This window comes from Pinus tabuliformis, chromosome Q, assembly GCF_031772625.1.
Source record: "Pinus tabuliformis cultivar Carrire ecotype Pingquan chromosome Q, CPIR1, whole genome shotgun sequence".
Lineage (NCBI taxonomy): Eukaryota > Viridiplantae > Streptophyta > Pinopsida > Pinales > Pinaceae > Pinus > Pinus tabuliformis.
In genome coordinates this window covers 1,195,369,337-1,195,396,098 of record NC_142296.1, presented here as the reverse complement: position 1 = coordinate 1,195,396,098, position 26,762 = coordinate 1,195,369,337, and the positions used below count along the sequence as shown (strand labels likewise).

Below are 26,762 nucleotides of genomic sequence, written 5' to 3'. Positions count from 1 at the left end.
CTCCTCCTTTGGTGGACGTCGAGTGCCACCCTGTGGGAGCTTTACTACATTCGTGGAGCTATTTCGAAGGGATATCACAGAGAGATTCGAGCTATTGGGGAGCAAGCTGGGCGTAGTAAGGGACCACACACTCATGTGGGGAGTGAACTTCATGACAGCATGGGTGCTGGCAATTTAGAGGCATATTCTCTTGGCACTTAACAGGGATTTTGCAGTGGCTTGAAGGGTTGGCTGAGTGGATTACATACAGGTCGAAATTCCTCTTCCTAGGCCAGTGTAGAAGGGGTTTGGCTGGGCCTGCGCAGTCATTAGAGGAGTATGTTGATTGTGGAGGCTTGAACCGGAGTTGGGGTTGCGGATTTACCAGTGGCGTAAGGATAAGTCTTGGAGGTATTATCAACAAATTTTGGAGGGATTTGGCAGAGTTTCTTCAGGAAAAATGAATTACCCAGTTGTAGAGGGTGCTCACATTATTTGGGGTCAATTTTGGAAGGTTCGAATTAGGCCCAACCCTTTCTGGGTTTGTTGAGGAGATGCCAAGGGTAACATAACGAATCATTTTGCCAGCTAAATGTATCAGAAGTACTGGAATCTTGTTGTAGCTTTTGAATAAGTGCCCACACTTCTTCACTTCTGTCTTTATAGTTGTGAATGGTATGCTTCCTAGTTGCCATAATTTTGCTTTCCATTTTTCTTGCTAACCTGAATGCCTTCTCTAATGAATCAGGTTCCCAAAGGCGCACATCATGTTGGATATTATCCTTTAAAGACCCTATGAACACATCAATCCTATGCTCCTCTGGAATATCTTTTACCCTTATGTTCAATTTTTGGAACTCCTCAATGTGCTCCATTATTGAACCCTTTTGTTTGAGACTTATCAATTGGCTAAAAAAAGTGTTGTTTTTTGTATCCTCATAATGTGCTATCAATTCTTCCGTAAAAATTTCCCAAGTGATAAATTGTTTACGAGAACAAAGCCATTGATACCATACAAACTGATTTGGTTCCAAATATAAAGTTGCCATACGTACCTTTTGTGTGTTTTGCACATTATTGAGATCGAAGAATTGCTCCATCTGTAATATCCATGTGGCGGGATCCTTGCCATCAAACTTCCTCATATCGAGTTTTGGAACATGGTGAGTCTTCGATCCAACATTAAAGTCTATGGAATCATGATTAACATTTCTTTTGTTCTCATCATGAGTTTCCTTTACTACCTTTTCACCATTAGTGACCCTTTCTTGTAGCAACTTCTTCAATTCTTCCATGTCTGTCTTCAAATCTATCTTCAAATTTGCCATCGAATCCTCCATCTTAGCTTCCATGCCCTTTATCTTAGATTCCACGCCATTTACCTTAGCTTCTGTTAGCTTTTGTGAGCGTGACATTTGTTGCACTTGTTCTTGTAATTTTGATATATCATGTAGCATTTCTTCCTCTTCTTCATGAGTCATGCTAGAGCTTTCAGGTTCCTTACTAGGTGTTTGCATTTTCTTTCCTCGGGGCATCAGTTACCGATAATAATGCTTTACTATGCCCTTTGAATTCCGTTAAACCAAGCTTACACAAAAATTTTAAAAAAAACTACACACCTTTTTTCACTTTATAGAAGCCTGATATTGAATCTGACGTATCTCTATAATTTCGGATCATCCAATTCTAAAATTGCTACCTGTAATAGCCTTCTGCATCCTCTTTCTAATGCCACAAGTCTGAGCGAAATTGGATTCTCCAAGGAAGAGTTATGTGAAATCTCCCACAATGACTTGCTTTTAGACTAGTTCAGTAGAGCGAACTTGTACGACGTGCCACGAGTCCCTGTTTCAACCTTTGAATCTTAAACACACATACAAGAAACTCCAGTCCATCCTCTTTCTGTACCTTCTTACGAAATTTCAATCCGATCCCCAGAGAGAAAGTTATGACGATTTTCCCCAAGCCACCTGTTTTGAATGTAATTCAGGAGTCTGCAAAAAGACCAACTTCCTCAGATCATATCTCTGCAAATATCGCGCGAAAAGTTCTGAAATTCGGACCCAATGTTCAGCGCGATTTCTTCTCAAATGGGTTTTTTTTGCGACTTCTGAAACGTCACAGAAAAAAAGTTATAGCGAAAATGCCACAATGACCTATTTGGAGCAGCGAAACCCTAGAATCCAAAGCTCTGATACCAAATGTTATGAAATCAGCTCACAAAAAGATAGAAAAGAGAGATCCACGCCTTAGAATTCAGCCTCTTCGAGGGGGCAACCTCCTTTACATTACATAAATGAAAAATTCTTGGATGATACAAATGACAAAACCTCCTTTCTATATATAGGAGTCTAAGGAGTCACAATATAATCCAGCCGACCTAACAATAATAATATAAAGCCACAAAAATAACAATAGAGGGATTCTATGGGGCACAGAAATAACAATATGGGGGTAATAGGGGCACAACAATATAAATAGGGGGTATAACTACAATAGTAATGGGGTAATCACTAGTATTATAGGGACCCAACATAATTTGGCTGAATTTTTTGAGCACTCTAGAGGGCTCAAATAGTTGTTACTTCCCAGCTAGCACTTGCTAGTAATTTGCTTCATTTTGTGGGTTTTTTGGTGTGGATGATTTGGACCAATTCCTTTCTGGGTCATGTGGGGGAAAATTAAGAGGAGACTACAACAACAATTTTAGGCCAATCTGGGCATTCTAGCAAGGGACTCGAACCACTTTCAGATAGCAGTAGTGGCACAATTTCTAGGCCAACGCAAAAGCTAATTTCTAGGCACACGTGGAAGCTTGAGGAAATGAGTTTGGGAGTTGGGTTGTGCCAAAGCATTCAAAAATTGGACCCTATATTAGGTGGGCAGACCTAATTATGGTTTTGTGTATGGATTTCACACATGGTTTTGGGCATGATGGTTTTTTGTCCATGGTATTTTGTAGATTGGGTCAAGGGAACTACGTTTACGTTCTAATCGATGGTTAATGGATGGGGGTTTATGGATGCTTCGGCATGTATATATATGTATTGTAACATTGAATATAATATAATGAAAAATCAGTCTGGTAGTACCGATTCTGGGATCCAAGGGAAAATCTGTGTATATTTGTTTTATGTTTTATGCTCTCGCCATTGTTTATTTTCTGTTTTTTAGAATTCGTATGCAGGTAATTTCTATATGGGGTTAAAACCTGCAATATATTTGAGAGTATCTTGTGAGGTCAAATAAACACCCAATATTAATTCCCTTTTTATAAATTCTCGTGTGTAACTTTGGACACTTTGACCGTTTAGCTTGTCTAAAAATTTTCCAATCCATTATTTCTTTTGGCATATAAGCTAATGGATAAAATTTCCTTCTTAATGCAGTTATAAAACCATTCCAAGAAGAGATAATTTTACTACTTTTCTTCAAATCTTCTTGAGTTTTCACCTCCCACTAGATGAAAGTTTCACCTTCCAAGTGAAAAGAAGCAAGATGGATCTTTGTGACATCATAATCAATATTTTGAATCATGCAATAAACTTCAATTTTAAGAACCCAATTATCCATATTTTCAGCGTTTACTTCTCCATTATACATTGGAAATTCAATCTTAACATCAAGCTTAAGCAAAGGATACTTATCATCTTGGAGATGTAGGAGGAGTAGGCCAATGTGAAGAAGGAGGTCAGGATGGAGGTGACGGAGGAGGAGGAGTTGGAGGCTTGATCCCATTACCACCATCACCTTTTGGTTGATTAGAACTTTTTCCTTGCAACTGTGTTGTTCTTTCATTATACAACACTTTCACCGTCTCAATGATATCAAAGAAATATTTTCTAAAAGCTCTCTCATCCTCAAACATTAGTTCTTGTCCCTGTCTTTCTTCATGTGCCATGACTTGTGGAGTATGTGGTATTCTTGAGCCAATTTGAGGGTTAGGTTCTTCAAGTTCTCCTTCTCTTCTCAATCTAGACCTTGTAAGCATTCAAAAACCTTGAAAATTCTGACAAACCTTGACAAAAACCATGCTCTGATACCAAAATTATCCAAAAATAAAAAGGTGAAGGTTTCAATAAATAATTTGCAAGCTAGTTCATGTCTTTTAGGAAATGGATAATGGTTGCAAAATTACACAAAATTAATTAAATTTTGCATAATTTTAATAGTTAAGAGTGCACAAACATGCAACATCAAACACAAGAAAATTGATAATGGAGTTCACCCATATTGAGCTACATCTCTGGGTCATGCTTCCAGTGGTGACCGCTTTATTATATGCTCAATACATCAACATACAAGCTTCAATCTGCAAAAATAACATTGTCGTTGTGTCCAGTATGCTCAAAAAAACCTTGTCTAAGCTCTTCTTGAGCTCAAAAGGGTTGAAAAATGAGCAAATTATGCCTCATCTCCAAAATTGCCTATAAGCTCTGCAACAAAACAAACTCACTCTTCCAATTTCTCAACAAATAGAATGCATAGTCTAATTGTACCATCTTTTTTCTTCACAAATATAATTGGAGCTCCCATGGAGACATACTTGGCGTTCTACAGTCCTTATCAAGCATCACTTTAAGCTATAACTTTAATTCAACCAACTGGAAAGTACTCATCATGTATGGTGCCTTGGATGCTGGTGTTGCTCCAAGCATCAACTCAATAGAAAAATCTACCTCTCTATGGGGAGGAAACCCAAGGATATTTTTTGGCAAGATAATCTTCATACTATTGCATAATATGGTATATTTTCAGCACTTCGTTATCCTCTTTCTCAACGTTGTTTTGGCTCTTTCATTGCCAGAAATTTTCACAGCAAATAAAAGGAAGCCTTTTCAGTTATTGCGTTTAGCTTGCATGGCTATGATCAACCTCATTGAAGTGGGCTTTTGCTTCCCCTGTAATATTCTTCCCTCTCCAACTTCATCCAACAATTCAATGGCAATCTCATAATAGTCAACTTTTGTCTTATGCACATATAGCCAATCCATGCCCAGCGACATGTTATATGCACCCAACGATAGTAAGTTCAAATTTGTTTTCATTGGCATATTTTAAAGCTCAAGCGCACACGATCTCAACCACTGGTTTATTTTGCTTTTTGTCCATGTCTCTAATTGGACCAACCATGGTTTTCATGTGCCTCTTTGGCTAGTTGGCATCTTGTCCATATTGGTTGGTTATAATGACCTAGGAGGCCTTTAATTAGGTGGTGGCCCTTGAAATCCATTCAAGGCGGAGACATGTTCTTTTGTTGACCATTTTCTAGTTGTAAGATCGTTTCATGTGTAAAAGTTTGGTTGTTGGTGATGGTAAGATTTCATTTAGGGGATTTTAAGGTCTAAAATGGACCTCCTAAAGAAAATAATAAAATAAGAGATAAATTTTTAAAGGAAAAGAAAGAGAATTATTTTTTAATTATATTTTCCACTTATCTTTGTATAGGTTTACTCAAATTTCAAACTGGAATCCTATTGCAGCAATTGGAAATTATTCTCCTAATTGTTAATATAATTAAACAATTTATTTATTGTTTGCTACAACAAATAATAAATCACACTACAATCTACACAAATAAAACTGTGGAAGAATAAACGTTGAAAGAAATGCTAGCACAAATAAAAAATAACACAATTATTTTTGGTCAAATGTCCCTAGAAAAACCCAACTTGGGAAAACTGGTGTAACAGTTGACAGTTATATTATTAAGCCGCAGTGAAATAATCTGAGTACAATCTGGATGTCGAACAGTGGCAATCTTGCAGAGAAAATACTAACAAAAATTTGGAAAGGAATTTTCCTCACCCCACAGGCAATCTTTCAACACAACTTACCTTCAAAATTTCGGCCCTCTGAACCTCTGTGCCAGCCTCTACGCTGCTCTACGTAGTTGGCTAGACGTCTAGTCTCAGAGTGGACTCTAATGAAATCGTTATGCCTTCTGCCAACTGGAAGGACGCTTCTCTGACACTCCTTCCTGGCACCTGGAACTAAAAACATCAATCTCTCTGAGCCAATCGACTTTGCCTCTTGAGGCTACTGCATTGCCCCAACGTCAGCCTCTCTGTGGCTCTTTTGTCTCTCTACAAGTGCACTCACCAAATCTGAAAACCTTACTTCGACTTCACTGTCTCTACCCCTCCTAGATTTGATCTCACTAGTTCTCTCTTTGACAAAGCACTGTTGCTGCTTTAGAAATCGATCTGCTCATGAAATCGAACCTCTCAAGTGTCTTCTCCACCACATCAACCTCCTCTTTTAATCCTTTGTTGGAGCACCAACGGCCAAGATTAAAACATAATCGATGGCTATGATCATCTTAGAGTCTATCCGTGTGAGTTTCTAGATCATTCACACCTTGACTTAATTAATTACAATTAATTAACCATAATTTAATTAAGTCATTTCTAAGGGAATTTCCATAAACAATTTATAAGTTTTGGAGATCTCATGTGTTCTGAGATCTCCACCAAATTTTGCGGCTAGAACACATTTGATGCTACAAAAACTAAGACATCCATCAAATACCCACTTTGAATACTTTTGAGTAGACCCACGCAAAGAAAATTTGAAAATACATGAAAAATTTATGTTTAAAGAAACACATTTTTTCATGTATTTTCAATTTTTCTCTATGGGTAAAAACACGTTTTTCATGTATCTTTAATTTTTCTCTATGTGGGTCTACTCAACAGTTTGTAGAGTGGATACTCATTATATGTGGGATCTTATTTTGTATCCTACAAGTGTTGACAATTAAAATTTGAGTAAACCTATGAGAAGATAAATTTTAAATATGATTCAAAAAATATTTTTCTTCTTTTCTCTCCAAAACTATATAACCCTGGGCATGACATCATCATCTTGAACCTTATTGGTTCTTTTAATGTTGATTTTGTTAATATATTTTTCATTTTGATGCCTATTTTTTTCCTCGAAATTCCCCTAATAAGCTCAAAATTTTTCAACCAAGAATGATAGAGGATCTAGAGGATGGAGGAGGTATTGAAGATAAAGACTTTTGCTTGTGTTCAATCTACACTCTTGAGAGTCATAAAATTTGATCTGTACGACGTCTTTCTTTCATCCATGCTATTTTTCTTTATTTTAGCTACATCCATTGTGTTTGGTTTAACTTCATTCAAATAGTAGCTAAAGTGGGCATAGAATACATTAAGATGCTTTTTGGAGTAGATTGGTGTGTCTATGGGATTTCTTGCACAACCTTATCAAATATTGCATTAAATTCATCAATGGATTCATTGTTATTTTAATATTAGTCAAAGCATTAAAAAGAAAACAATAATCCTTTTTCCCGACCCGTATATTAAAGAAAACATCAAGACAAGCATTAAATGAATCAATGTTACTATCATGCAAACTTAAGAACCATTTCCAACCATCTTTCTTTAATGAAAAAAAGTAAATTGTTTAAATAAAACATTTAAATGGAAAACTACCAAGGTGGTCATATGTTTCGTGGATGCATCTTAATTCTCTCTAGTCCAATAACATTGTCCTCACTGAAGGTGGGAATTTCTTTCAACGAGGTTGGTATGCCATTGAATGGACTTGCAATGTTAGTAAAATCAAAAGGTTTGAATGAATTTGTAAACCATGGAACACCCATTGAAGGTGGGAATTTCTTTCAACGAGGTTGGTATGCCATTGAATGGACTTGCAATGTTAGTAAAATCAAAAGGTTTGAATGAATTTGTAAACCATGGAACACCCATTATATCTTCAACCAGTACATAACTTTCACATAATCTTCTTATATCACACAACTTCAAAGCTTAATTTATTATTTTCTTCCTTGAATTATGTTTTGTACTTTCTTCTATGATAGACAAATTTATAGAATTGTTTTGAGTTTATAGAATTGTTTTTTCAAATTCATGGAATTAACCAACCTGTACTGCATAATCACATAAACAAGCAATCCCAGAAAGCAAATAACCATTCAACCAAAGACATAGTCCAAATTCTACTCCAATGTTGATCCTAAAGAGAATGAAGACATTAGCAAATGAATTTGCAAACAAAATTTTTATTTTAGTCTAGATTTACAAAAACAAAGCTATCGTGCAGTCAGGAGCAAAACCATCTTCAAGGGATTTATTAAATTTTCGCAAAATTTTCTCTATTGCAAAAATGTGCCACAATAATACATAGTATATTCTGTTTAATTAAATTTTCGCAAGATTCTCTCTATTGCAAAAACGTTCCACAATAATACACAGTATAATCTGTTTATTAATCAGATGTAAGAAAACTTTTAACACACAGCTTGTTCATGATCTATTCCTCCCAAAGAGAAGCCTGAACTCCTCGATTGCATTCATAATATTTCCTATAACTCATGTGATTACAGTGGGGCTCGAGCGACCAGTAAATTCTTCCATCTTTGAAAGCCGTAAAGCTATTTCCACCTGTGAATATAAACGAAAAGAAAATTAATTATAAGAATATAAAATTGAAATTGAGATACATATCACTGCTTCCACCTGTGAATAACTAAAACGAAGTTCCTATCAAGAATAAGACAATTTGTGCAACCAATTGATGCATACCAAGGGAGCAAGAGCCACTTGTGAATCACGTCCGATCTTGGTGGAATCCGCTTCATATTGCTCAATATACAACCGAATGGTTGCACCTACAGATCCAGTACCAGAAAGCCGGAACACCTTCAACCAGCAAAAGCAAAGAATATGACGTCAGCACTGACCTCGAGAAAGGTAGCATTTTACATACATATTACAGTAACATACTTACCAGTCGAGATCCATCTTCAAAAAGATAGCGTACACCCTGGTGTTTGGAAACAGAACCATCAACCGGATCTTTGTATTCAAATTCATCGGCATCCACGACACCAGAAACATCTGGCCTCACTTCCTTAATTAATCTGCACTCAGTACAGTATTGACTATAAACACAGGAATGTACATGTTTGACACGCGTATCTAACAAATGTAAGACAAATAAATGTATGCATCTATGTGTATATGTATAGATAGAGATATTAATGCCTGTATACTGAAGCAAAATTCTAGCAGGAAAATCTACTGGCAGAGGATAAGGTCAAAATCAGACTAAATCCATATATGGCGATATCTTTATCAAATAGGAAAGAGCTTAAATTAACTTGTTCTTCAGAGTGTTAAAAATAGTTCCAAAAATACTAAAATATATTTTTTATTTGTGGGATAACCACGGGACGGAAAACATAATTTAATAAAACAAAAAAAAGGCATGTATTACATAAAAAGGAGACTCCCAATGGCAGGTCTGTGCACCCATATGGAGACAACGAATTACTTCATAGAAATAGTTTCTATGTCGCACATTAATAAAATTTTCTTATCTTATTATGTTCCTTTAACATCCTATTGTCTTTCATGAGAATGCTTGACGAAAATGGATACAGCTTTGTCGAAGGTTTCCCCAGCCCTGTTAGAATTTAAAGTGGCATTTAGTGAGTGAGTACTTATTAATGGCAAGGAATTCCTCAACAACAATCGCTCTAGAGTGTAAGCATCTTGTCTTATCAATAGCCCAAGGATGTATCTTGACTCCCATTAAATGGAGGCAAATCAAGGAATAAAGTTAGGATTTCAAACGCTGAAGGATCCCAAATTAACCTATTGTAAGGTTTCACCAACACCCTATAGAGATGAAGGATTGTAAAGTTATAACTTATTACGCCAAAATATGAGAAAGCCTGCATGTGTTCATGTTGATAAATTAGTATGGAAATAGCGTCTGCCATATGGCAGACAGGAATGTCAGTAGGGTTGATGATTCTGATGGCAATAACCAAGAAGGTACAAGTGCCATACCCTTTGAAATAGGATAGGCATTCATCTGTTCCTAAATGTTAACATATAAATATTATAGATTGGCTGGCATAAATTTGTATTGCCAAGCCTAGTCAAAATTTCTTTTCAAGGGAACGTATCTGTACACACTCTGAAACATGATAAGCCTAAAAGGATCTTTACTTGGTTTTCTAAATTTGCAATCAAAGACCACCAAACGTGCCTCTGAATGCAGCAGTGTCATCGGCACCAAAAATTAACAGCCCTTCATGATCAGTTGAAGGTCGACAATCTAATAATACTATTTTCCAAGATTTCTTGATTTCTGGAGGTTAGCCTATTAAGGATCTCAGCTCGTAGCTTAGTTTAAAATATCATTCATCATCTCTCGCCAAACTTGCTGAAATTAAATTGGAAATATGTCAAAAATGAAAAATGAAGGTGACATGTTGGTGAACTTTAATGATCACCGCTTCGCATATTTGATCCATATCAGAATGTCTGTCAAATCAGACTAGAATGTTTGTCTCTTTTTGTAAAATTTACTTTTCCTTTCTGCATATATATAATATAATGGAATTATTATACCCAACCTATCTTCCTATCTTCCATATACATCTAAAGAAAACTGGAATTTCTTCACTGGTCAAGGATCTTAATACACACTTGTTAACTTCGGGGAGAGAAGACTGCAGCTTAATTAAATGTGACATGAGCTCCTTGGCAGCACCTGCATCAACATTCTAGGAAAGACAAAGTGGCATCTTATGAATACATGATTGGCAATCATAAAAGCAATACTCGTAAAAGGAATGAACGAATTGGCATCATAAGATATTATGAAATATCATCGTCTCACTAAGGTCTTTGGCGTATTTACGATCTCTTACTTCATAGTCATAGCGTGTATAATAGTGGCGACCATAAGAAGCCCAATGGTTACGGACTATGTCCTCTACAGTGACAAGCTTCCCGCCATCAAGGTTATCCTTATTCTTGTAAGCTAGAATTGAAAGCCATGCTAAAACTGCCCAGACTCCATCCTTCTCTCGAATATGATCAGAACCTGCAAACATCAAATAGGTATTTAAGATTTGAACATTTACTTGCACGGAAATTCTCTTTTGAAAGCTATATCTCAAGTAACACGTTTATTTATTGCCAATCTTAGTGCCACTATAATATCTCCACAGATAACTTCTTGTGTCCTCATAAATTTAAGAGATGCACGGAAAATTAAATAGTTGGTATTATCCAGCTACTTTATTCGTTACGAATTCTGTAATTACAGTTTGCTTCCTGAAATTCATCTAGATATTACCAAATCCTTTACATGAAATCATACTTTTAGATACCCACTACAAACATATATCCTGGCGAGGAGTATTGCTCCTTGCATACTATCTAGCAAATCAGCAATGTGAGGGAGACAACAATTCTCTTTTATGGTAATCTTATTTGTATGACAATAAACAATGCACACATTATCATATAGCCATAATAAGAAGATGGGAAAACCAAGGAGTTTTAGCAAGAACTTATTGAATATTCTTTTCCTGCATAGTTAATTCTATGAATATCAGAATTATTGGAAACAGTCAGACCAAAACCAACCAATCCCAAGCAGTCCACATACTAGGGGCCCTCACCCAATGGCTCAATGCCTTCCTCTCCAAATTTTGTGTATAACCACCCACAAATACAGTGTTGTGTGCAATTATGCCATTGCATGGATCGGAGCAGGAGCATTTTAAAGAGCAGAAGCATTTGGAGTGTCATTTCCCAAAAAAAAACATTGGGAGCAGAGCATTATATTGCATTTATAAGTTATATATTATATTGCATTTATGTTAAGAAAAAAATGCAAAATGCCAAATCAGTTGCGGAATATATGAAAACATGCATAATCGTACATTAATGAAGGTACAAATGGCATCTATTATACATTAGTGATTAATCATTTAGCCATCAACCATCTTGAATTTAGATTCAAGACAAATACTAACAAACAAACATACAAATTTTTAAGCCATATAATCCATTAACATATGGAATGAAATAAGTTATCCATGTTGAAATTTCACTTGTACCCCAGATCAGGTCTATGTCTAATCACGATCATAAACACACTGAAATACACAGCTTCAAGCACTTTGCACAGCGGAAATCTAACAGCAGCGAATCAACAAAGTACACAAAATTTTGTAGGTCCAAAACTTGTTTTTATTAGTCCTTCAATAAAACAAACATAGGGCTCCCGTACCAGGGATTGTGGCCCTTACAAAGCCCTGATACAAGACACTAGTGTACACAGTATACACTAGCTTCAGGTTTTTCCTTTGATCCTCAATCTGCCCAAAGAAAAATAACAAAAATAAAAAACTTACTTGCTGATGTAGATCCTTCAACAACAGTCCTCTCAGCACTCTTTTGTCACTGACACCTAGCAGTCTTTTGCCTCCTTTACTCAGAGAAATTTGCTCCTTTAAAGTCTCTGCATACAAGCTGCTCACAATGCACTTTGTCCTTCAAGAAACAAAGTATAATCAGCTCCAAATAGGGCTGCTTCTCACAGTGAATTAGCCCTACAATTCACTGTACATTAGCCCTTAACCAGCTGTCCAACACTCCTTTGCTGGACAGACTTCAACAGTCCACCTCAGCCACCAATCTTCAGCAATACATCCCACAACAATGTCCAACTTACTATCTGCCTGAGACAACTGGCTGCCTCTGTTCCAAATCTGAGGCTAATTCGGCCTCTTCTAAGGCTTGACCAAACCACAGAAACCCTGCATTATTCCTGGAGAACTTCGGCCCTCCACAGCAGACTTCGACTAAGGCTTATTAGGCCTCCTTCGGGGCTTGGCCCTCCTCCCTGTACACCTAGGAAACCAGATTCGTCCTAAACCCCCTGCGAATCCCGAATCCGGCGAATCCGACACGATTCGGTCCGGATTCGTGTCCAAATCACAGGACACGTCGTGTCCGAGGGCGTGTCGTGATTTTCAGGGGCGTGTCGCGATTTTAGGACACGTGTCCGATTTCCAGGACTCGCTAAGCTCAACGCGGGTATGAAAAGGGCGTGTTTGCTCATTAATATTTTCATTTGGTAAGTGATTTGTGCTGTTGCAGCAAGGAGTAGAGCATTTTGGCAGCTTCATAATCAAGTCTAGGCCCTAGTATTGATATGCTATTCATGGTAATGTTAAATTCTTAAAGTAAAAGTGACATTCTCCTTAATCTTCATTTAGTGACATTGACATTCTCCTTAATCTTCATTTAGTGACATTCTCCTTAATCTTCATTTTCATCCTTTTACTTAAATTTTTAACATTACCATGAAATGACTCAGGATGTTTGAGAGGGGTTCCGGCCTCATTGGATTTCATATGGAGAAAGTAGAATTTTAGATTTCATTCAAAATCCAGCAGACTTATCAGTTTTTCAGGATTTTAGGATTGGGGGATTGCAATGTTTCCATTGAATTTTGTCATGTATTAGGGTATGGAACTCGTATTTAATCAAGAGCACCAAACCAAGAGCTTCTGAATATGTCGCTCCCGCTCCCGTTTTCGCTCCCGCTCCCCGCTTTCGCTCCCGCTCCCAAGTAACACTGTCCCTGATGATATGGGTCTGGACACCATTGTTGAGTTGGCATTGGCCAACATGGATCTCAATGATCCAGTCCTAGAGCCTGTTAGATTTGATGACTTAGAGGGGTCAGCCTCCATACTAGCAGATGCAAAGGCGACTATGGATAGAGGGGAGGAGGAGGATGTAGAGGAGAGCAGTGGGGACCATGATGATGGGGACAGTGATGCTGATTCTGATGCTGATTGATGCCTTGAGGCTTGTATACCTGTAGTTGTTTTATATTTTCTATTTCTATTTGCCATTGACATTGCACCAACACTACCTATGTAACACATTTTGATTTGATGACTTAATGAGAAAACTACAGTTGTCAGTGTGTTTATCTTACTATCTTGTAGTTGTAAGTTGTCTTTCAGTTATGAATTATGAATCATGATTTAAATTTTTAATAGATTTATCATTTATGTGACCAGTACCAACATTTATTTGAATTTTGTATGTACTATGCATGCTAATAGCTATAGATGAAGATCTATGTTTGAAATCAATAAATTTGTATCATTAATTAAAATTTGTGTAAGAAATATGATAATATCTAATTGTTAATATATATATATATATATATATATATATATATATATATATATATTATATATATATATATATATATAATAAAATAATATATAACGTGTCCTAACGTGTCCTGTTCCGGGGGGTCAGCGTGTCCCGAATCCGACACCACGAATCCCGAATCCTACGTGTCCCGAATCCCCGTGTCAGGTGACTTAGCTGTACACAGAACAAAGATCAGATCACAAACAGAATTGTTGCTCCTCAACTCAGCCTGGACAGAACCCTATCTAGGGCACAAATCTAGCACAGAATACTCGTCCTGGCTGCTAGGGCAAAATCCATCCTCTTTCAAAATTCAAACATTGACAGACCACAAATTTGCTCCTCTCCAAGCTGTGGTTCTTCCTGAGTTCTGTTTCTTCTTCTTGGCTCGATATACTTCTTGAGATGGTGTGTTATAATGTGGTGAGACCTCTCCTAGGTCTCCTTTATTTATATCTCTCCATCATTTGCCTTTAGGGGCCCTTTTAGTCCATCAAAGGTTCCCTCATTCAACAAATAGAATAAGCAAATATTATGTTTGGGTATTTAGCCCACAACATTGGGTCTAAAGCCCACCGCTTGGGTACTTTGCCCACAAAATCTCATTTTCGTGGGTCAAATCCACACAAACCTAGTAACCCAAGCTTTGTGGGAGTACCTCCCAAGCTACAATTTCAACACCCTGTTAGAGAGGGAGGTACTGCCATACCTTAGAAGTATCTCATCTTGCCATACCGGCCAATGATCCCCTTGCACCACTGCTCTGCATTCATCATATGCTTCATCATCCATCACGCAAATATAACTTGTAGTATGAAGTTTGAACAACACTCTTCTTGTAATTGTCCTTGTCACTGGAAGCTTCACACTTCTTCTTGTCCTCATAGGCCATTCCAAGGTTGCTCCTTGTCAGGTGTGGAAGTCTCCTTTCTTCCCTTTGACAATGCGCACTTTTTGGGTTGTGGATTCTCTCTCTGAACCTACAAACTCCCTCTCGTACTCAACTCCCTCCGAGTCCCAGAAACCTTGTTCTTCCTTTGATCTATAGGCTTGTTGTTTAGCCTGTATAGACCCTTCTCCCTGACTCCAAAGATTGCTCTTGTGGATCAAAAGTTCCCTCATTCAACAAATAGAATAAGCAAATATTATGTTTGGGTATTTAGCCCACAACATTGGGTCTAAAGCCCACCACTTGGGTACTTTGCCCACAAAAGCTCATTTTCGTGGGTCAACTCCACACAAACCTAGTAACCCAAGGTTTGTGGGAGTACCTCCCAAGCTACAATTTCAACACCCTATTAGCGAGGGAGGTACTACCATACCTTAGAAGTATCTCATCTTTCCATACCGGCCAATGATCCCCTTGCACCACTACTCTGCATTCATCATATGCTTCGTCATCCGTCACGCAAAAATAACCTGTGGTATGAACAACACTCTTCTTTTAATTGTCCTTGTCACTGGAAGCTTCACGCTTCTTCTTGTCCTCATAGGCCATTCCAAGGTTCCTCCTTGTCAGGAGTGGAAGTCTCCTTTCTTCCCTTTGACAATGCGCACTTTTTGGGTTGTGGATTCTCTCTCTGAACCTACAAACTCCCTCTTGTACTTGACTCCAGGTTGAGTCTCAGAAACCTTGTTCTTCCTTCGATCTATAGGCTTGTTGTTTACCCTGTATAGACCCTTCTCCCTGACTCCAAAGATTGCTCTTGTGGAGCTAGAGCCACTTGACCTGAGTATCAACTTCCCATCTCGGAATAATATTTCAAACCCCTTTAGCCTCAATCGTTGAGATAGACAACATGCTGCACTTGAGCTTTAGTTCCCTCAGTACATCTTGAACTCATAGTAGCCCTCCTAACTCCACATCCTAAATGGTACAACCCATCTCCCTCTGACGGCTTTTTGATTCTTAACACCAATCTTCACATGCAAACTAGAGTCCCACTCAATCAACGTCTCAAATACTTCTCGTGATCTTGTCATATGCTTCAATGCAATGTTGTTAAAAGCGCGATCGGGATTAAATCGGCGCCGGGAAAAAAGCGGAAAAAATCGGGAAAAGCGGGAAAAAAGCGGAAAAAAGCGGGAAAAAAGCGTTTGGCACAAAAATATTCATTTTTTTTCATTTTTTTTCATTTTTTTTAATATCTAAACCATCTACAACATAAAATAAATACATTGACACATAAATATGATAAAAAAACTAACATATAAGATGTTTAATATCATTTCTAGCGCTAAAATCACACATAACATTGAATCATGTCCTGAATAGTAAGTCCTGACTCCTGAGTCCCAACTCAGCCTCAAAATATCAACAAAAAATATGATAATGTATCTCATCATGTCATAATGTCATATACAATAAAATGAAAGTCTAATCCTATTGATTTCCTCTGCCCCTCTTGCGAGAAAATGCCACAGCTTTCCCTTTCCCTCTAGATGTAGATGTTGGTGCCCGTGCAGGTGGAAATGGCAGTGGAGTCTGATGTGCTCTAGACGTTGAAGAACTAGAAGTAGGAGCTATAGGAGGTAGACCACGTCCTCTACTGGTGGCAGGGGTAGCCCGGGCAGGTGGTGTCACCTGGAAACATTACAATCTCCCAATCCTGAAATCCTGAAAAACTGATAAGTCTGCTAGATTTTAAATGAAATCTAAAATTCTACTTTCTCCATATGAAATCCAATGAGGCTGGAACCACTCTCAAACATCCTGAGTCATTTCATGGTAATGTTAAAAATTTAAGTAAAAGGATGAAAATGAAGATTAAGGAGAATGTCACTTTTACTTTAAAAATTTAACATTACCATGAATAGCATATCCATACTAGGGCCTAGACTTGATCATTAAGCTACCCCACTCAAAAATTATTTGTTTCTTTCAAAAAACATTGCATGAAAAAACCCAAAAAAAGTTATAAAACTATGCTATCCTGAGCCCCCACGATTTTTTCGTTAAAAATTGCGCTTTTTTCGAAAAAATCGCGATTTTTTGAAAAAAGCGCAATTTTTTCAATAAAAATCGGCAAAAAAAAAGTAGGCGATTTTTTCGTATAAAAATCGCGATTTTATCGCGATTTTAACAACACTGCTTCAATGCCCCGCTATCAATGAACCAAGCACCCCCACCAATGTGGTGCTCTAAGAAATGAGAGACTAGAGAAAGCTCCTCGTCGAACCTTCTCACAAAATCATGTTGCTCGACTGTAGATGAAGCAACCATTTTCGTCTCTTTCTTCTTCTCATTATTGTTGAGAAATCCAAAGAGTGGCAGTTAAACGATTTCTCTTATTATGACATTATCTTTTGATGTTTTTCATTATTATTATTTGTTCTTTTGAATTATCTTTTCTTATCATCAAGACTAATGCCAAGCAACAAATAAAAGAGAAAACAAGAAGTAGGCACGCTGTCAGGGCAAAACCCCACTCTAGGGGAAAACCCAGTCAAAATTCTTCCTTTAGTAGATTCAAGATGAGACAACCAAGACCCTTACAATTTAGACTCGAGACTACCTCCATCAAGTCATCCTTCTTCCTTTCATTGTGTTAGCATCAAATACTTGTCACTAAGATGGTACCGAATTCTTGTCTCTGTCGCGACACTAAAATATCATTGCAATAGCATCGAGACCTTGTGGTAGCATCGAACCTATTTCACTAAGATAGCACTGAGATCTTTATCATTACACCGAAATCTTGTCACTATAATGGGACCCTATCACAGTGGCAGCACTAAAACCATCTTCTTGCAATATATAGTGAAGTTGTATCTTCATCAAATTGTGCCATCACCGAAAATAGTAAATATTGTCCCTTCACGAAATGCCAAGACTCTGTCTTCACCGAAATGTTGAGACTGTGCCATCACCGAAATAATAAAAATGCTTAGAACCCATTCTCTGAAAAGACCAAACTGTCTCACTGTAGTAGTACCATAAGTTTCACACTAAAATCCGAACTCATCTCCTTGTGAAAAATGTGAAGTCCCTGTGCTTGTATATATAGTAATTCGTCCACAATAAATGAGCCGACATGATCATCATGAAGAGATGTGTCTCTATGTAGGCCGACATGTGTTCTTTGAGGGAAGCCGACTTGATGGAGACTTGGATGAAGAGGTTGACTTGATGGAGGAATACTTGACCAAACAACAAATTGACTTTGACCCAAATAAATAATCCTAAAGCCTACAATGGAGGCTTGACCTATAACAATTGACCCAAGCATGAAACCCATGCTTTAATAAGTCAATTTAATAATTATAATAAAATTCTTTTTATTTTTCTTAAATAAATATATTACATTTTGACTCAAGTACAATTTATGAAGACCGAACCTAGTTACAATCTTCAACGCTCCCTCTTAACTAGGGAGGTATTCATATTTACTTATAACCATAGAGGTACATGGGATCTCAAAACACATCCATCTACGAAGAAGTTTAGGCACCACAATGCCACGAACTAGATTCCTAACCAGGGCAATCTATCCATTGGTCTCTCAACAAGTTAGGCACCGCAATGCCACAGAATAGATTCCTAACCAGGGCAATTTATCTGGGTCGGACTAAGATGGACTCAAGCTTTCAACCTCTCTGGGTACCATCAAGCTTACTTCCTAACCATCAACCCAAAGATCCAAGTGTGTGTCAAAGTTCAATGACCAATGCCACCTTTCCTACTTCAGGAACTAGACATCAACACAAAGTGACGGCCAGATGTCCTCCTAGACAATGCTTCACATACAAAGCCTCAACACTCCTCGATCCAGCAGAGCAAGGATAACAAATCTTTCCCGATCAAACTGATCGATAACCAGCGTGTTATCAAAACCTTCAAGAGATTTACTTGTACAATCACAACCCCAATCAATAATACACTTTCAAAAGTACATACTTCAATACAAACCTTTGGGGTCGTTCTAGATGTTGCTTCTCAACATAGTAGGATTATCAATCGAATCTTTGACAGAAGATTCCTCAATTATACACTTTCCTTTCCTACTTCACATGCAGCAACATATCATTCAAAATGTGTTCTCCGATTTCCTTCTCTCACTCATGACCTTCACTAAAACTTACGACTGTTAGTCCTAGTCTAGTGCATGACACATGAAGTAGAGAACCATATATGTCACTCCCTCTTAATTAGAGAGGATCTAATATTCTCAACCATCGTCTTATCCTAGGGAGATTCCTTTCATTCAAGTTCCCTCTTAACTTAAGGAGATTCCATCCAGACTCCCTCTTACCTTAGGGAGTTCTCCTTTTTCTGGGCTCCCTCTTAGCCCATGGAAATCAATTTCTTCTTTTCAACATCGGAGATTCTTTCATGGCTTCCATTTTATCAGAGTTATCATCATTATCATCATTCATATCAACTTTACTTGCGATCATCTTCACAATCTTGAAGATTGTGTACTTGCACAACCTAGATAACCAAATCTATAGAAGCATGAAGTTAGTCATATGGAAGCATTTCAACTTTATATATATTGGATACCCAAACAAGAGATACATTCTCTTCAACATTTTGCTAGGGACTTTGTCATAAATTCTAGACTAACGACTTTCATTATATCTAGGGTTTCAATGTTTCTACCAATGGTATACCCTACTACAACATATAGCAAACCCTAGAAACAATTCAAAATAGATCTTCAAAGAAACTTTCAGAATTTATATGTTGGATTTCTCAGTAGGATTTTATGCAAACCCTAGAATTCATACATGATCTCTAACAATCAAAATCAATTACAGTGTAACAACATGAATAGCTTTTACTAGGGTTTGATGTACACCCTAGATTTCACACTTACACAAACTCAACAATTACTATATAAATTTATAGATTCCAGATTGTCATATCACATATATTAGAGAATTTAGCTACTACTAGGGTTTAGCTGCAAACCCTAGATTTACCAAACAGCATCATCCTAGAACATCAAACTCATACAAGGGCCTATATTAAATCCTAAGACTTATGACCAACAATAATTAGGTCAACACACATATCTAAGAATTAATCATATCATATGTCAAGCAAAATATTAGAGACATACCAACCTAGACCAAGCTAGGGATTCAACCACATCGACACATACCAACCTAGACCAAGCTAGGGATTCAACCACATCGACACATACATACCTAGGACTTCGTTCCTATGATCACAACAAGGTTTTGCTTATAGGCCCAACCAAACCTTAAAGATCTAGGATTTTATAGCAAAGCAAACCCTACTATATCAACACTTTAAAGGTTTGGGATTTCAGATAACATCATTTCAACCTTAACAAGTTAGTTTTTCATGATCATACCAAAACCCCAACCATGACATTATCTACAAAATATTCAAATCACATCATTTCAACCTTAACAAGTTAGTTTTTCATGATCATACCAAAACCCCAACCATGACATTATCTAAAAAATATTCAAATCACATTTTCCAATAACCCTAAGCAACTTAGGGTTTCAAATCACATTTTCCAGAGAACCTTTCTAGGGTTCTATAAGAACAATCAAGAATGTGAGGGGGGTAGATTTATCAAATGATGAATCACCCTTAAACAAGAATCTTTATGATTCAATACAATTAGACATAACGATGTTAGCAATATAACGCAAATTTCAAAATACGATGACGAGGATTTTATAAGATGTATAGTCTAAGACATACCTAGAGATATTTCTTGACAGACCTTGGAAGGATTCCTTGAAGTGTCTTCTTTGTTCTAATGCATGATCTTTTATATGCCCTCCTCTTAATTTTCCCCCACGGCGCCCAAAAAGGAATTGGTCCCAATCCTCCAAACCAGAAAACCCACAAAATGGAGCAAATTACCAACGGTTGTTGGTTGGGAAGAAACACATGTTTGAGCCCTCTAGAGTGCTCAAAAAATTCAGCCAAATTAACCTTGGCCTCTCCTCAACAAACCCAAAAAAACCCAGAAAGGGTTGGGCCTAATTCCAACCTTCCAAAATTAACCCCAAATAATGTGAGCACCCTCTACAGCTAAGTAATTCATTTTGCCTGAAGAATCGCTGCCAAAGACCTCCAAAATTAGTTAAGAATACCTCCAAGAATTATCCTTATGCCATTGTTAAATCCGCAACCCCAACTCCGGTTCAAGCCTCCACAATCAACGTACTCTTCTAATGGCTACACAGGCCCTGCCAAACCCCTTCTACGTTGGCCCAGGAAGAGGAATTTCGACCTGTATGTAATCCACTCAGCCAACCCTTCAAGCCACTGCAAAATCGCTGCTAAGTGCCAAGAGAATATGCCTCTAAATTCCCAACACCCACGTTGTCATGAAGCTCACTCCCCACATGTATGTGGTCCCTTACTACGCTCAGCCTGCTCCCTAATAGCTCAAATCTCTCTGTGAAATCCCTACGAAACAACTCCATGAATGTACTAAATCTCCCCTAGGGTGACACTCAAAGTCCACCAAAGGAGTTGAGATTTCCCCTCGGAAATCTCGTGTGATAAACAACACTCCATTAACCCATCTAAACAGCTTGAGAAAACTATGTTTCAGATGTCGTATTAGCAAAAGATCCCCAAAATGAGGCCCTCCACCTTTATTTATCTTGTTGCCCCTTCTATTCCTTCATGTGGCCCCCACAATTCGAGTTCCCTCTCCTCTTTCTCCCCACAAGTTTGAATTCTCCTAAGGTGTACGAATTCCCTTTGGAGTGACCCCCACATTCCACTTGCACTTTGATTTATTACCTTTTCTAATGTTTGGAAGCCTTCTTTTCCTAAAAGACCAAGTGGGGTCCTCCTAATCCACCTTTTCTAAGTCCTAATGCCAAAATATCTCCCAATGGTCAAAATAGTAAAATGGAATTTCTTCTTAACCATATTAATTAATTGCGGACATTACAATCCTCCCCTCCACAAATTGCTTATCCTCGAGCAATGGTTGAGCAAGCACCCCCTCTATCAACCGACCCAGACAGTAACCGCAAACAATACCGAGGTCTCAAATGTCCCATCGAGTCATCTCTGATCTCTGCCTGCCCTGCCAGGATCCCAAGCCACCCTAATCAGCGTAAAGCATCCCTTGCTCCACTCGTTGTCTAGCTCATCATAGGCTCCTGAAGTCCTCTGCATGTCGCTACTAAGTAGAGCATCATGGTAGTATATTATCATGGTCATCTCCTCATGAAACTACTTTATCGAATAGTCTCTCGTGCACCTCAAGGGTGGACTCCTAAAGATGCAACCCAATCCTAGTGGGATTGAACCCTCCTCTGCCCAAGCCTCCCCTGAATTCCTTTTTCCGATCACCCTATCACACTGGTGAAGTTTCCAACACCATCAACGAATCACTAAAACCAAATGGAAGATCTGGATGACCCTCCCCTGTATAAACCAGCTCACCTATACGGGTAGTTGAACTGCTCAACCCTGCTATGCTAGAATCCCCTAAACGACGCAGAAGAAACCTATCCTGCTGCCATCGTGACACCCCGGTCATGTCCAACCACTCAACATGATCGTACCAAACCCTCCTCTCAGGTAGCGCTCGGCCACTCTCCATCACGATCTGCACTATGACCAACCTAACAAGGAAACTTTGCAATGCTCGAGTCCACCTCTCCCTGGCTAGCCTCGACCTAACCAACAATAGGGAATACCCGCCTTGTAATGTGGAGAAAACCTCAGTGATCTTCCGTGTGTTGACCCAAGGATGAGATAGATCTCTCTGTCAGGGTCCTGCCCATCTCTAAGTGGAGTGATCCACTCGTCAACTGAAACCTTGGCTCCCGAGTTTGCGGCGACATAATTCTGACAACTATTGTGAGCCACTCGCGCCTCACCTCTGATCCCCGCGGGTATAGGCTCCATATATCAAGGGACAATTTGGTGTATCCCCCACGGCCCTACTCCTGCCTGGCCAAACAATGAACTCTACCATCCCGTCCCCGGATGGTGTACTCAAAAACTGCCAGAAGCCTACGTGCCCTCCTATAGAACAAGTCTATCATTCCCTGCATCGCATGTCACTGCAATGCTTTGGAATGCCCTGTCGAAGGCATGTCATACAGATCCCCCATAATCATACCCTCAAGGGGGGACTCGAGGGCAAATCATATGCTACCTCTGCAACATACCATGTCATCCCTACGCCCCCACATGACAACACGCACATAGTCTGTCTGCCCCAACAGGGAAACTCCTCTCCTATCCATGATACTCTGGGTCACATCCATCTGCCTCAAGTGAGTCTCTTGCGCTCTTCTGCTTGTGATGAGGGCATCAAGGGACAACAACCAGCTCCTCTGTGACTGTATGCAAATCCCTATGGATATACTCAAGAGGCACTCATCACTGCATATCTCTATACACCACAAAATGCCACGGCCAAAGGTTGAGTTAGTGTGCAGCAACCTGCGTCCTGTCAAGGTCTTCATCTCTACTACCACACCTCCATGACCTTGAATGGGTGGACCTCCCCTCCTGATCCTATCAAAGAGATCTAACAGGCAAACCTCCCTACATGCCAACGGCGGTATCACTAAGGTGTTGCTGCCTGGTGTCCTCTGCACCCCACACATCCGTAGGGAAGCCTCATCCCCATACAATGCTTTGTCTGGGGGTTTGTTGATGCCACCTCCTCCGATCAACCCTTGTAAGAGTATCTTGATCATCCTGCAACTCCACGCCCGACCCACGTGCCAGGATAACTCAAGGAGTCCACCCACTCCCCTATTGATCCAGCTAGCCACTAGCGCTACTCAGAACTCTGATAGAAAATTGTGGGTGTGTACCCTCAATCCCCGGATCCAACACATAACCACTACCGTCATCAACTGACTCCCTAATGTGATGGGGAATCCCACCTAGATCCCAAAAATAGTTTGGCCCTCGAGCCCCTATGGTAACCCACGGCGCCTGTCGAACTATGGCCATGGATACACCCCGACCCCTAACCCGCTCCATAGGGCACCAGCTCAATACCTCTTGCCATCCAACCCCATGAGAGGGATCAAATGTAAGAGAACCAATATATGTAACAACACCCCCCCTGCGAGCATTGCGTCATATGTAACCCATTTTACCTCATTTCACTGTCCTGGTCAACATATATGATTTGTCTACGTAACTCAGCCACTCTCCCTCCAACGTGCAGAGTTGACCTAACAATACTGCAGGCCCTCTCTATGTAAACCTGAAGAGAGCTACTGACTGGAAGTACCCAAAAGATGACTTCCCATCCTCCTCCATCATGGGCTCAATAGGAGTCCTGAGCTGCCCCACCACAAGTAGCTCCTCAAGCATAACATCCTCATCTAGCTCATGCTCCTCAAGGTGCTCTCCCTGCTGTTGTAGGTAGCGGTCATCTGGGAACTCTGTCACAACTCTGGGTACCTCTGTGCCTACTGGCACCTCATCAATGGAAGGTCCTATGGGTGTGTGCCCAACTGTCTCCACCAACGTGTCAATCGAGGCTTCCAAAGGAAACTCCCGCAAGGGTGGCTCCTGTGTCACACTAGGTGTATCTACATGCTCCTCATGACCCTGCGTACCCTCGACCTCCTCCTCAGGCTCTTGATGTCTAAAACCAGGTCTCCACCAGCAAAATCGTCTCCTAGACTCACCCTCTAACTGTCCCTGTCTTGCCTGCTCGTTTTCATGAGATTTGGTGCCCTGATTCTGTCGACTTTCCCCACACGATGTAGATGGTTGTGCCTCCACTGCCTACTCACCTCTAGCGTCTCTATTGTAAAGGTGAGGATGGGTCTGATCTATCACCCTCCTCAACTGGGCCAACCTCTCATCATCCCAATGGATTCCACCCCAAAACTTCTACATACTGGATTTCCCTTGAGCCACAGGTTTGTCTTTGGTTTCACCCTTCACTGTGCACTCATACCCAAATGTCCCATGCTCTTGTTGGATACCCACAGGTAGGCCAAGATCAAGGCTTTGTTACCACTGTAATGTCCCAAACTAGGAAAAATAGTGTTATGCAAACCAGACAATAAAAACAACACCATAAAATTGAAACATTCATTGCACACCCATAGAAAGTCCAAAAATAACCATCAGTTGAGCCATTTCATTATAATTTGGGAGCAAAGTATAATAATGTGAAAGAGGTGCACCTGGGCTTGCCTCAATGGCAAGCGTGATCAAGCCCAGACGTCAGAAATAGTTGTTGCAATAATGCCATGCACTGCCCTTGTGAAATTGTGTTGTTTGTTGCAAAGATGTTGTTGAAAGTCCCACCTCCAATGCTCAGAAATCCTCCAAAATTAGCCTTGGGCTCTTGTCAATAAACCCACAAAAACCCAAAAAGCGTTTGGCCTAGTTTTGACCTCCAAAAATTGACTCCAAATACCATATCCTCCTCAAACTGACTGGAAAATACGGCCTGTCTGGAAATGTGCTGAAGCAACCTTCCAATTCCCCCAAAAATGTTGAACTCCACTTCTTGAATGATCTCCTCAAACTCCTAGCACAACCCAGCTCCCAAACTCCTTTCCTCAACCTTCCACGTGTGCTCAGAAATTAGCTTCTGTGTTGGCCCAGAAATTAGCTTCTGTGCTGGCCCAGAAATTGTGCCACTGCTGCTATCTGAAATTAGTTCGAGTCCCTTGCTAGAATGCCCGGATTGGCCTAAAATTGTTGTTGTATTCTCCTCCTAATTTTCCCCCACATGACCCAGAAAGGAATTGGTCCCAATCCTCCACACCAAAAAACCCACAAAATGAAGCAAACACCTATTTGAGCCCTCTAGAATGCTCAGAAAATTCAGCCAAATTACCCTTGGCCTCTCCTCAACAAACCCAAAAAAACCCAAAAAGGGTTGGGCCTAATTCCAACCTTCCAAAATTGACCCCAAATAATGTGAGCACCCTCTACAGCCGGGTAATTCATTTTGCTTGAAGAAATGCTACCAAAGCTCTCCAAAATTAGCTAAGAATACCTTCAAGAATTATCCTTACGCCATTGGTAAATCCACAACCCCAACTCCAGTTCAAGCCTCCACAGTCAACGTACTCCTCTAATGACTCCACAGGCCCAGCCAAACCCCTTCTACACTCAGCCAACCCTTCAAGCCACTGCAAAATCCCTACTAAGTGCTAAAGAGAATATGCCTCTAAATTCCTAGCACCCACGCTGTCATGAAGCTCACTCCCCACATGAGTGTGTGGTCCCTTATTGCACCCAGCCTACTCCCCAATACCTCGAATCTCTCTATGAAATCCCTCCAAAACAACTCCCCGAATGTAGTAAAGCTCCCACAGGGTGGCACTCAAAGTCCACCAAAGGAGGAGCTGAGATTTCCCCTCGGAAATCTTGTGTGCTAAACAACACTCTGTTGACCCAGCTAAACAACTTGAGCAAACTATGGTTCAGATATCAAATTAGCAAAAGATCCCCAAAATGAGGCCCTCCACCTTTATTTATCTTGCTACCCTTCTATTCCTTAATGTGGCCACCACAATTCCAATTCCCTCTCCTCTTTCTCGCCACAAGTTCTAACTCTCCTAAGGGGTACAAATTCCCTTTGGAGTGGCCCCCACATTACACTTTCACTTTGATTTATTACCTTTTCAAATGTTTGGAAGCCTTCTTTTCCTAAAAATCCAAGTGGGGTCCTCCTAATCCACCTTTCCTAAGTTATATTGCCAAAATATCTCCCGATGGTCAAAATTGCAAAAATGGAATTTCTTCTTAACCATATTAATTAATTGGGGACATTACAACAAATGAAT

General features: G+C 39.5%; 1 protein-coding gene across 2 annotated transcripts in view; it reads right to left on the bottom strand.

Annotated features, from left to right (window-relative positions):
- Positions 1-8,099: 8,099 nt before the first annotated feature.
- Positions 8,100-26,762, bottom strand: part of LOC149224007 (phosphoglucomutase, cytoplasmic 1-like) — a 78,326-nt gene continuing 59,663 nt past the window's right edge. For both annotated transcript variants that reach the window (XM_089385989.1, XM_089385988.1), the window contains exons 15-19: positions 10,697-10,872; positions 10,473-10,549; positions 8,761-8,893; positions 8,556-8,672; positions 8,100-8,414 (exon numbers count right to left, since the gene is read on the bottom strand). In XM_089385989.1, the coding sequence (XP_089242115.1) occupies positions 8,343-8,414; positions 8,556-8,672; positions 8,761-8,893; positions 10,473-10,549; positions 10,697-10,872 (575 nt within the window). In that variant the 3' untranslated portion in view covers positions 8,100-8,342. The remainder of the gene's footprint in view (positions 8,415-8,555; positions 8,673-8,760; positions 8,894-10,472; positions 10,550-10,696; positions 10,873-26,762) is intronic.